The 12889-nt window shown below is 39.1% G+C and overlaps 2 protein-coding genes across 2 annotated transcripts; both read left to right on the forward strand.

The window, feature by feature from the left end:
- The first annotated feature begins 3512 nt into the window (after positions 1 to 3512).
- Positions 3513 to 5846, forward strand: LOC114819455 (uncharacterized). Its single transcript, XM_029088171.2, has one exon. It carries the CDS (start codon positions 3513 to 3515, stop codon positions 5844 to 5846), a length of 2334 nt encoding a protein of 777 aa, XP_028944004.1.
- A 964-nt stretch (positions 5847 to 6810) lies between these two features.
- On the forward strand, positions 6811 to 8867 carry LOC103412915 (nuclear matrix constituent protein 1-like). The gene has a single exon (XM_029088172.2). It carries the CDS (start codon positions 6909 to 6911, stop codon positions 8865 to 8867), a length of 1959 nt encoding a protein of 652 aa, XP_028944005.1. The 5' UTR covers positions 6811 to 6908.
- The last annotated feature ends 4022 nt before the right edge of the window (positions 8868 to 12889 follow it).

Below are 12889 nucleotides of genomic sequence, written 5' to 3' on the forward strand. Positions count from 1 at the left end.
ATAATTTAGTAGGCGTACACCGTATAAAACGTGTGTGGCCAGTTTAATTAATCCGGGTACTATTTAGTACAAATTTGCACCAAATATCTGCATCCGTACTATTTATCCTATTCGGTGTGTTATACGGGCTACCAAACGAGATAGTCATTTTGTTTGAAATCTTAATATCAAATAAAGTTTGCTTGAATAACTGATGTGAAAGTGATTGGACGTTTGATGCGTTAAATAATAGTTCCAAGTGAAGGGACATGTTTAACAATGAGAAACGCAACACATCGGCCATCTTAAAATTACAAAATACTACTTATATTAATTAGTTTCACTCATATCTGCACTTTTTAAAATAAGATATTACTCGTATTTTTAACAGTCGTAACTAAAATACTCAGAAACTTAAAAATAAGAATCCTCAATTTCATTCAGATACATTTATTCACAGACTCGGATCCTCTTCGGATCCCAATAACCTAAGCCTAAGAATCAAATGATTTGGAAAGTTAAAATTTGATCCAACGACTATAATTATTATAACTTTTAGAAGTGTTCCCTGTTTGTAGTTATTAGATTAAATTTCAACGATCCAGATCATTTGATCCTTAGGTTTAGGCTATTGGGATTCAAAAATGATCTGAGTTCTTTATTCACAATCCAACTCATTTTCTTTGTATCTTTTTCTCACTCTTTTACTTTCCACTAATGCTTTTCTCTGGAAAAGGATCAAGCGAGGATCCTTAGGAAGGATTCTCGCTGGATCCTTTTCCTAAGGATCCTAATGATTATGTGATTATGACCGTTCATCGTATATCGTGCGGTTATAAATTATTTCAAAATTTAAAATTTAAAATTAAATATAAATAGTACCTTACTAAAACTGAATATACAATGAACTGTCACAATCACATAATTCCTAGGATTCCTACCGAAAGCATCCGGCGCCGAATCCTTTTTCCTTTTCTTTGTATCTTCTTCTCACTCTTTTACTTTCCACTAATGCTTTTCTTTCCTTAGTCACCAAGAACTGCATCACTTTTGTGTGTCAGTTGCTGTCGATAATTGGTGAGAAGCTAACATAATGGGACCCGTATGAGGAAGTGTGTTGCATACACGTGCTTGTGAACCATATTTCCTACGGTTGACACAATTGCTTTTGACTACTCAGCATTGAATGGTCAGCAAAGAATTCTTCTCCTAAGCATTGAATGGTGAATGGTGAATGGAGAATTTTAGTCCTAGGGCATTGAATAATGAACAAGAATATCCAAAGGCAAGTAGAATAGTTGTTAATTGAAGATAAAATTAGAAAAAATTAGTTAAGATGATTTAGACACATGAGCTACAAACATACAAATACTCCGATCAAAAGATGCGACAATAAGACAGAGGGTCAGAGCAAAATGACTAGAAGAAGATCTAGAAATACTTGGAAAGAAACTTTTAAGAAAACATATGAAATCCTTGAATGAAAGACTTGGCGCAAAATCAAGCGTGATGTTATTATAGGAATCATACAGTCGACTCTACTTAACGAAGTAAGACTTTTGTTGTTGTTGTTGGCATTGAATGGTAAATGAAGAAATACGGTGTTAGATAGAAGAAAATTTTCAGGATACGCTGAACACGGGACAAAACAACACATATCATTATGCAATTGAAGGGATACATTAAAAATACACTTTCTAACAATTGTATAATAACGTATTATGCCCCGTGTTCCGAATACACTGAATATTCTCTTCTTTAATGATGTGTGAATTGAAGATCACTTGTGACCTGTTGGCCTAAATCATTACTCGCTTTCCACCGACTCCCTTCGAGTGTAAATTATTGTGATAACGTTTGTGGTTGAAATTAATCTCTACTAATTAATAAAACACTTATTATCAACTAAAATTCTATGAAATTACCAATTTAACTTTTTAATTAAAAAAGAACATGAATAAGAAATATGGGGCATAAATCATTTTAAATTTTAAAATTTAAAATTAAATATAAATAGTACCTAATGAAAACAGGTCGTACGATATATGATGAACAGTCACAGAATCCCTATGAACTCTAGAAAAAAGATCCTCGCCCGGATCTTTTTCTCACTCTTTTTACTTTCCACTAATGCATTTGTTTCCATTGTCACCAAGAACTGCATCACTTTTGCATGCCAGCTGCTGTCGATAATCGATGAGAAGCTAACATAATGGGACCCGTATGAGGAAGTGTGTTGCATACACTTGCTTGTGAACCATATTTCCTACCGTTGATGCAATTGCCTTTGACTCCTTGGCATTGAATGGTCAACGAAGAATTCTTCTCTTAAGAATTGAATGGTGAATGGAGAATTTTAGTCCTAGGTTATTGAATAGTGAATGAGAATATCCGAAGACAAGTAGAATGGTCGTAACTAAATATAAAATAAGAGAAAATTAATTAAGATGATTTAGACATATGAATTAAAGATTTACCTATGCTTTGGTCAAAAGATGCGACAATGAGATATAGGGCCAGAGGAAAAGGACTAGAGGAAAATTTAGAAAGACTTGAAAAAAGCCTTTTAAGAAAACATATGAAATCATTGGAGTTAATGAAAGACTTGGCGCAAAACTAAGTGTGGTTGTATTCTACAAATTATACAGTCAATTCTACTTAACGAAATAAAACTTTTGTTGTTGTTGGCATTGAATGGTAAATGAAGAAATATGGTGTTAAATAGAAGAAAATTTTCAGGATACGCAGAACAGAGGATAAAACAACACATATCATCATACAATTGAATGGATACATTAAAAATAAACTTTCCAATAATTATATAATAACGTATTGTGCCGTGTGTTCCGAATACACTAGAAATTCTCTTCTTTAATAACGTGTGAGTTGAAGACCAATTTGTGACCCATCAACTTAAATCATTACCCGCTTTCCACCGTCTCCCCTCTAAGGCAGATTCTCTGCTCTTACACTTTCCGTGCTTTTTGTTTGTGTGATCACGGTTAAGCTACGTTAATATTTTATATTACTACTTATTTTTGTCTTATTATCTTTATAAAAAATATATAAAATATTAACGTGACTTAATCGTGACCATACAAAACAGAAGGGAGGGAAGAGGAAGGGCAGAAAATCTGCTGCCGCTCCCCTCGAGTGTAAATTATTGTGATAACGTTTATGGCTCAAATTAATTACAAATTAAAATAAGGAAACTTTAACGAAAAGCACCCGGTACTGTTCACTTTACCGAAAAACCACATTTTTACACTAAAAAGTCAATCCTAGTATTATTCACTTTACCCTTTATTTTATCCTTATCATTAAAACTCAAAGTTTTCAAGTCCTTTTCATTAGTTTTCTTTAAAATAATCTACGGAACTGCACGACACTCTGACTTTATCTACTTACGGAAGCCAGAGTACAGTTCGCTGCGCTCAATAATCTCGCTCACATTTGCGGGCGATTCCTCACCGCAACGACGCCCTTTTCAGCAAGGAGGTTATGCAGAAGCAGCTGCGGCGGCGGAAGAGACAATGGAGAAGCTAGAATCCGCAGTGAAAAAATCGGAGTTGAAGCAGAGGACTCTGCGCCAGGCGTACGACTGCGTCCACGAGCAAGCGAAGTCCCTCATGTTCTTTTCCGGACAGTGGAAGGACCTCGAGGACCACTTGGAGTCCACGCGCCGCTCCGTCGAGGCCCGATTCCGGGAACTCGAGCACCGCGAGGAGGAAGTCCGAGTCCGGGACGAGGATTTGGAAGCCAGAGAGTCGAGTTTCCGCTCGGAGATGGAGGCGAAATCCAACGAGTTGCAAGTGCTTCAGAAGTTGATCGAAGCGAGAAAGGACGAGCTGATCTCGCTCCAATCGGTGATTCAAGAGCACAGCGAAGAGGTTGCTGTTCAGGAGAGGCGGTTGACGGAAGTGGAGGATTTCGTAAGGGAGAAGGAGAGGGAGTGTGAATTCATCGAGGGGCGCATTGGTGAGAGGACGAGAAAATTGAATTGGGTGGAGGCGAAGGAGCGGGAGGCGGCGGAGCGGTTTGAAGAACTGTTGGACAAGTGCAAGGCGGACATTGAGTTGAAAGAGAGGGAGTTGGGAGACATTCTGAGGTCGATCGAGGCGCGAAAGGCGGAGTTTGATTTGAGCGGGGAGGAGCTGGAATCGGCGCAAAGGTTGATTGAGGAATGTGAGAGGGAGTTGAGAGCGAAAGCGGCGGACATTGAGTTGAAAGAGAGGGAGTTGGGAGAGATTCTGAGGTCGATCGAGGCACGAAGGGCGGAGTTTGATTTGAGCGGGGAGGAGCTGGAATCGGCGCGAAGGTCAATTGAGGAATGTGAGAGAGAGTTGAGAGCGAAAGCGGAGGAAATCGAATTGAGGGTAGGAAGGATAAGGGAAATGGATTTGAAAGAGAGTGATTTGGGTTTGCTTGAGAATGCAGTGGAGGAGTGGAGTTGTGAGCTGCAATTGAGAGAGAAAGAGCTTGAAAAATCGAAAGAAGAAGGCGAAAAGTATTTAGATAAAGTCTCCAGGGGACTTCAAGGGAGAGAGATCCAACTGCAAAGGAAGGAGAGCTTACTGCAGAGGAAGGAGAGCCAACTTCATCAGCAGGCCAGAGAGCTTGCATTGAAACATAAAGAAATGAAGGAAATCGCTGAAGAACACACCAAAACTCTGAAGTCGAAAGAGAGGCAAATTGAAGATCAGGCCAAAGAGATTGAGTTGAAGCAGAAAGAAATTGATTCGTTAAAAAAATCCGCTGAGGAACGTACCCAAAACCTGAAATCGAAAGAGGGACAACTTGAAGACAGGGCCAAAGAGCTTGAGTTGTTGAAGCAGAAGGAATTGGATTCGATAAAAAAAATGGCTGAAGAACAAGCTGAAACCCTGAAATCCAAAGAGATGCAACTCAAAAAGCAGGCAAAGGAGCTGGCATTGAAGCACAAGGAATTAGATTCGATCAAAGAAACCGCTGAAGAACATGCCGAAACCCTGAAAACGAAAGAGGGCCAACTTGAAGACATGGCCAGAGAGCTTGAGTGGAAGCAGAAGGAAATTGATTCAATGAAAAAAATGGCTGAAGAACAAGCTGAAACCCTGAAATCGAAAGAGATGCAACTCGAAGAGCAGGCAAAGGAGCTGGCATTGAAGCACAAGGAATTAGATTCGATTCAAAAATCCGCTGAGGAACACACCGAAAACCTGAAATCAAAAGAGAGGCAACTCGATGACAGGGCCCTAGAGCTTGAATTGAAGCGGAAGGAAATCGATTCAATGAAAAAATCCGCTGAAGAACAAGCTGTAACATTTCAATCTAAAGAGAGGCCACTCGAAGACAAGACAAAAGAGCTTGCATTGAAGCAGATAGAATTGGATTCGATCAAAAAGGCAGCTGAAGACCACACCGAAACCTTGAATTCGAAAGAGAGGGAACTCGATCAACGGAGGAAAGAGCTTGCAGTGCAGCAGAAAGAAGATTCGATCAAAGCAGATCATTCTCCCGCAAGTAACGAATCCAGCATCGATTCGGGTGGCAGAGGTCAGAAACGCAGTACCGCCACTTTTGACTCCGGGATCCAACCGCAACAACAGCGCAAAAAGAAGTTTCGTCGGAAATACGAATCAGCTGTTCCACCGCTAGCTTTCAACCCAGGCTATCCTCCGCCATCTGAATCCGCTATTGCACATTATCGAGAGCGAAATTACACCCCAGTAGGCTATCCATCTCGGCATTACAAAAATGGTGGACACCTCCTACACGCCATCCATACTTTTGGTCCGGATCCGGGAATACATTACCGGCCGCATCCATACTTTCCCGGCCCTCCTCCTACACGCCGTCGGAGATATGTTCGTCCGACTTTGTTATAAATGCTCTAGACCTAGTTTGACTAGTTTTGAAATATGACTTTTAACTTTTATGTATAAAAAATAAAAACCTTGATTTTTGGAGAGATTGTTATTTCTTATGTGCAATCGAGGATATATTATGCAACTGAAGGGATGGACCGAATGAACTTAAAGAAAGCATCTCATCTCCACCGTTAGATCTCTACCGAGGGAGATGAGATGCTTTCTTGGTTGGGTTTGGCGCATGGTTTGATTGAGTTGTGTTTGCTTACAAAGTATCTGAGACATAATGGATTAAACAAAAAAAAAATCCTAACAACCAGATCAATACATCACTTTTACTTACGAAGTTTTTTAGGTAATTTATAAAACGTTGGCTTAAGCCTTACATCTCAATTTCTCTTTCTAGCTATCTTTCCAAACTACCTTCCCCTGTTCCGTAGGACATGTTATTTTAAAATAATAGGTTTTTAACCAAAATGGTACCTAAGATTAATATAACTCTTTACTTTGATCTTGGATATTTAAATTCGATAGAAGTAGATTCTAAGATTGTCCACCGTCAATCATTTTGTCCTTTCCATAAAAATCTCCATTAGTTAAGTGTATTTTTGTCAAATCATCCCCTCCACTTTTAATGATAGAATGACCAAAATAATTGACGGTAGACAATTTCAGTAACCACTTTTATTGATTTTAAATCTCAATGATCAAAATGAAACTCAAAAAACATTTCGGCTAAAAAGCCAAATAAGTATTTTAATCCTTGAAAACATGAATTACTTCTTTTTTTCCTTTAGGGCACGTAATTTACACAAGAGAGCTATTATTCATAATTTAATCTGGTTTATTGATTAATTTTTATTATCTCATTATCTTTTTAATCCTATTTCCTTTATTTTTCCTAGATGCTGTGGGAGTGCCACTTTCCTTTGTTTTCTCTTAATCCTCTTTCCTTAAGGAAAACAGTGTCTATTTAATCAAATACGTGAACTTGCTTTAACCATTTAGCACAACTACATTACTCTCTCTTCTCGTCCTCTTGTTTCTAGGGTTTTTAGCAGACGATACCTCGCCGCCACGATGTCGTTTTCGCTTAGTGTTTATGCAGCAGAGACGATGGAGAAGAAGATAGAGTGCGCTTTGAAAGAATCAGAGTTGAAGCAGAGTCGTTTGAGCAAGGTGTACGGTTGCCTTCGCGCCCAAGCAACCTCCCTCGCCATGTTTTCGGTACAGTGGAAGGAACTCGAGGACCACTTAGCGTCCACCCGACAGTCCATCGAGGCCAGATTCCGGGAGCTCAAGAACCGCGAGGAGGAAGTCGGAATCCGCAACGAGCAGTTGGAAATCGAAGAGTCGAAGCTCAATTCACAGATGGAGTCAAAGTCCAAGGAATTAAGCGTGCTTGAGGAATTGATTGCAGAGAGTAGGAACCGCTTGCGCTCGCTTGAATCATTGATCAAAGAAAACAACGGCGAGGTTGGTGTTAAGGAGGAGAGATTGGAGGAAGTTGAGAATTCTGTGAGGGAGAAGGAGAGGGAATTGAATGAGATTCTGGGGTCGATTGAAGCGAGTACGGAGGAGTTTGATTTGAGAGAAGAGGAATTGAATTTGGTGCTAAGGTTGATCGACGAATGTGGCAAAGAGTTGGAAGTCAAAGAGGAGAAGCTTAGTTTGATTAAGCAATCTGAATCGAGAGAAGCGTTGATTAGGGAAGTAGATTTGAAGAGGAGAGAGGTTTGCTTACGTGAGAAGGCACTGGAGGAGTGGTCATGTAAGCTTGAACTGAAAGTGAGGGAGCTTGAATTGAAAGAGAAGCAAATCGAAGAATCGAAACAAGAAGGCGAAAAGTATTTGGATGCAGTCTCCAGTGAACTTCAAGGGAAAGAGAGCCAACTGCAAAGGAAAGAAAGTTTACTGCAGAGGAAAGAGAGCCAACTTCAGCAGCAGGCCAGAGAGCTTGCATTGAAGCAGGACTTTATCAAGAAAATCGATGAAGAACATGCTGAAACCTTGAAGTCGAAAGAGAGGCAAATAGAAGATCAGGCCAAAGAGATTGAGTTAAAGCATAAAGAAATTGATTCGATGAAGAAATGCGCTGAAGAACATACCGAAAACCTCAAATCAAAAGACAGGCAACTTGAAGATCAGGCCAAAGAAATTGAGTTGAAGCACAAAGAAATTGATTCAATAAAAAAGTCCGCTGAAGAACAAACTCAAAACCTGAAATCAAAAGAGAGGCAACTTGAAGAGCAGATAAAAGAGCTTGCATTGAAGCACAAACAAATTGATTCGATAAAAAATTCCGCTGAAGAACATACCCAAAACCTGAACACGAGGGCGAGGCAACTTGAAGATCAGGCCAAAGAGCTTGCGTTGAAGCAGAAAGAAATTGATTCGATAAAAAAATACGCTGAAGAACATACCCAAAACCTGAAGAAGAAAGAGAGGCAACTTGAAGATCAGATCAAAGAGATTGCGTTGAAGCAGAAAGAAATTGATTCGATAAAAAAATCAGCTGAAGAACATACCCAAAACCTGAACACGAAAGAGAGGCAACTTGAAGAGCAGGCCAAAGAACTTGTAATGAAGCAGAAATCAATTGATTCAATAAAAAAAGGCGCTGAAGAACAGACCCAAATCCTGACATCGATAGAGAGGCAACTTGATCACCGGGCGAAAGAGCTTGCAATGAAGGAGAAAGAATTGGAACATACTAATCAATCCATCATCGATAGGGATGGTACAGGTGTGAAGCGTAGTACCGACACTTTTGACCCCAGCCGGTATCAACAGCAACAACAGCACAAAAGCAAGTATCCTCGGACATGTGAATCAGCTGCTACACCTTTTCCAGTGCCAAACTTCACCCCAGTCTATCCGCGGCCAAACCCGTTATCTTGGCAGTATGAAAATTATGGACACTACGGGCACTCTGGTGCAGCTGCCAACAACTGTGAGTTTGATGATAGTTTTGGTCACAGTTTTGGTGGCAGTTACCGTGCCATACCGAATCCTGGAGTACGTTGCCCATTGACATAGTTTCGGTGCAAGTTTTGGTGAGATTCTTACGTACAACTGGGGATTATATATATCACGTTGTAGTAGTCGAGTTAGCATCCGATATGTTATCGTCTGAGCAATGATTGTACCTTAAGTGTGACACTGAAACACACGAACTGTGTACACGATTATATTTAGATCCAGAAGGCATTTGATAAGGCTTCAATCCCTTGAAACAATTTTTAAGTGATTTTATCCTTCAAATTAATAAAACTCAACAAAACCAAGATTGATCAAAGTATATACTCATCTTAAACTTAGCCAAAAAACTCAAACGCGATCGCGCTTGATGATTTGGCGGAGGCTTTTGGCCAATCAAGTCTCAGAGTTCTTAAGTGTCTTAGGAGGTGAAAACTGCAAAGCTTGGATCTCGCCCAAGAAGATGGTGGACACCATGCAAATCTCATTGCAGAAAATCAACGTACTATGCTAGCTCTTAATTTGTAGTTTTAATTCCTGGGGTTTTTGGTGGAAGCAACGGTGAAATCAAATTTGAGATGATATGTGAATTGGCGGGGAGGGAGGATGAGTTGTGAGGACGATGGCATCAACCGGTTTTATTTCCTGGAATTTCCAGGAGGAATCGAAAGAGGAGCAAAATTCGATCTAACCCTATTTTGACGTCAGCACATTATTGTAATAACCTTACACGCCAGCACATTTAATCTTATTTTGACGGAATAGACAGAACACCGTTAAAGTGGAGCAAAAATCGTTTTCCAAGGTGTAAAATGTGATGTTTTTGTTTCAGAGGGATAAGTGGGATTAAGTTCGAGTTCCAGAGGCATTGCAAAGAATAAGCCCAAAGATTATGTCAATTCTGCTTTTGTTTGGTTGGTTAATTAATAGAGAGATCAGTGCAAAGAAAACAAGAATTGCACAGATGTGCGAAGCAACACAAAGTTAAAGGATTACAAACACAAATCCCTGAAGAACCAAAAGTTTGGAAGCCACTAGTTTGAGAGAAATCCCAAAACGTTATTCGTTTATATATTGAAATTATGAGATTACATAGATAGCGGAAGGGCTTATAAAGATACGAACACAACTCTAGAAAAACTCGGAGGCCTAGGAAAACTAAAAACGACATAATCTGGACGGTAATGAAAAAGTCCGCTTTTTATTACATAATTTGAAATGTTGTTTTTGAAGCCTAAATTGCCTTGGATGACTAAAATCCATCATCGTTATGCATAATAAACCAAAGGTCTTCGTCCTCCTCTCTAAAGGCCCATAGATGCACCTTCTCACCTTCAACAAATCTCTCCTTTTTCACAATTTGTTTCCAACCATATGTTAAACTAAATCCATGAGTTTCCAGCTGGCGTAGGGTTAATCTTTCTTGCACAAGCGAAGGCCCCATGAAAAGTACTTCAAGTTTCTCGGTAATGTCTACACCACATAAGTATTCAGTTGTCGGGAGCAGCGCTAGAGGCAGAAAATCTTCGCTTATATTGTCTGCAGAAAATGTCAACTCACCGATGTACCTCCACTGTTGAGGACGCATCCCACACCCATTTAGTGCGTTGAGCATAGCTTGAGGAACTTGAGCCATCTTCTAAGTTATGAGAAAAAAGTGACGTCTTTTGTGAAATCGAGTGTAGGATGTATTTCTCCTCTACCATTGCCTTCATTTATAGTAAACTATGAGGAGAGAGAAACTTGTTTCCCAATTAATGCAATGTCTGAGAAGAAAGAATCACTAGAATAAAGAGTAATCTTAAATCTAAATTATCTAAGATTTACACAATCCTACATATGCTAAATATTAATTAAAAAAATATTTCCTATTCCTTCCAACCTAACTTTCTTCTCACAGTAAGTTTGCAATCCTAAGTCAAAAGATAAACTCGTATTATTTATTTTTGAAAATATCAAACCTTCCTAATTACAGCACACGTATATAATATAAGTACTCAAACTTTCCTAATTACATCAAACACACCAAGGAAGATAGTAATGGGAATGAAATCAAGACTTCGATTTGAACTAGGGCAAAAAGGGATTGCAATTGTTTGCTTGTGCATCAAGTAAAAACGGGGGCAATTACCTTTACAATCGTTTACTTATCTTGAGTGTCTCTACACCTTTTCCAGTGCCAACTTCACCCCCGTCTATCCGCGGCCAAACCCGTCATCTTGGCAGTATGAAAATTATGGACACTACGGGCACTCTGGTACAGCTGCCAACAAGTGTGAGTTTGGTGATAGTTTTGGTCACAGTTTTGGTGGCAGTTACCGTGCCATACCGATTCCTGGAGTACATCGCCCATTGACATAGTTTCGGTGCAAGTTTAGGTGAGATTCTTACGTACGACTGGGGATTATATATATCACGTTGTGGTAGTCGAGTTAGCATCCGATATGTTATCGTCTGAGCAAATGATTGTACATTAAGTGTGACACTGAAACACACGAACTGTGTACAGGACTATATATAGATCCAGAAGGCATTTGATAAGGCTTCAATCCCTTGAAACAATTTTTAAGTGATTTTATCCTTCAAATTAATAAAACTCAACAAAACCAAGATTGATCAAAGTATATACTCATCTTAAACTTAGCCAAAAAACTCAAACGCGATCGCACTTGATGATTTGGCGGAGGCTTTTGGCCAATCAAGTCTCAGAGTTCTTAAGTGTCTTAGGAGGTGAAAACTGCAAAGCTTGGATCTCGCCCAAGAAGATGGTGGACACCATGCAAATCTCATTGCAGAAAATCAACGTACTATGCTAGCTCTTAATTTGTAGTTTTAATTCCTGGGGTTTTTGGTGGAAGCAACAGTGAAATCAAATTTGAGATGATAAGTGAATTGGCGGGGAGGGAGGATGAGTTGTGAGGACGATGGCATCAACCGGTTTTATTTCGTGGAATTTCCAGGAGGAATCGAAAGAGGAGCAAAATTCGATCTAACCCTATTTTGACGTCAGCACATTATTGTAATAACCTTACACGCCAGCACATTTAATCTTATTTTGACGGAATAGACTGAACACCGTTAAAGTGGAGCAAAAATCGTTTTCCAAGGTGTAAAATGTGATGTTTTTGTTTCAGAGGGATAAGTGGGATTAAGTTCGAGTTCCAAAGGCATTGCAAAGAATAAGCCCAAAGATTATGTCAATTCTGCTTTTGTTTGGTTGGTTAATTAATAGAGAGATCAGTGCAAAGAAAACAAGAATTACACAGATGTGCGAAGCAACACAAAGTTAAAGGATTACAAACACAAATCCCTGAAGAACCAAAAGTTTGGAAGCCACTAATTTGAGAGAAATCCCAAAGCATTATTCGTTTATATATTGAAATTATGAGATTACATAGATAGCCAAAGGGCTTACAAAGATACTAACACAACTCTAGAAAAACTCAGGCCTTAGAAAACTAAAAACGACATAATCCGGATGCTAATGAAAATGCCCGATTTTTATTACATAATTTGAAATGTTGTTTTTGAAGCCTAAACTACTTGGATGACTAAATCTAAAATCCATCATACTTTATGCATAATAAACCGAAGGTCATCGTCCTCCTCTCTAAAAACCCGTAGATGTACCTTCCCACCTTGAACAAATCTCTCCCTTCTCACAATTTTACTCTTGCTTTGCAAATACACAATTTTCACAACTCGAACCCGTCACAAATGAGCAACTTTATGTTACAAAAAGGCTCGCCCTCTATTAACACAATTACACAAGGTAAAATATTAATTACAATTCAAAAATGTCCAAAATCTTTAACTAATTAGATACGAAGTTCAGAAAATATACACGTGGTAGTCCAGCTCACAAACTCAGAAAGAAGTTCTTTTGACTAAATTTGCCCCCAAAAAAAGTTTTGAATTAAAACTCATATTTGACCCAATGGTTGTGCAAGTTAGGGTAAATTTAGAACCTAAAATCTGAGTTTTACTCGAATGGTTAGAACAGGTCTAAAACTGGAAAAATTTTAGGACCCAAACGTTTAAAGAACATATTACGCAAGTATCAGCATAGCATAGGCAGGAAG

Source organism: Malus domestica, chromosome 11, assembly GCF_042453785.1.
Source record: "Malus domestica chromosome 11, GDT2T_hap1".
Classification (NCBI taxonomy): Eukaryota; Viridiplantae; Streptophyta; class Magnoliopsida; order Rosales; family Rosaceae; genus Malus; species Malus domestica.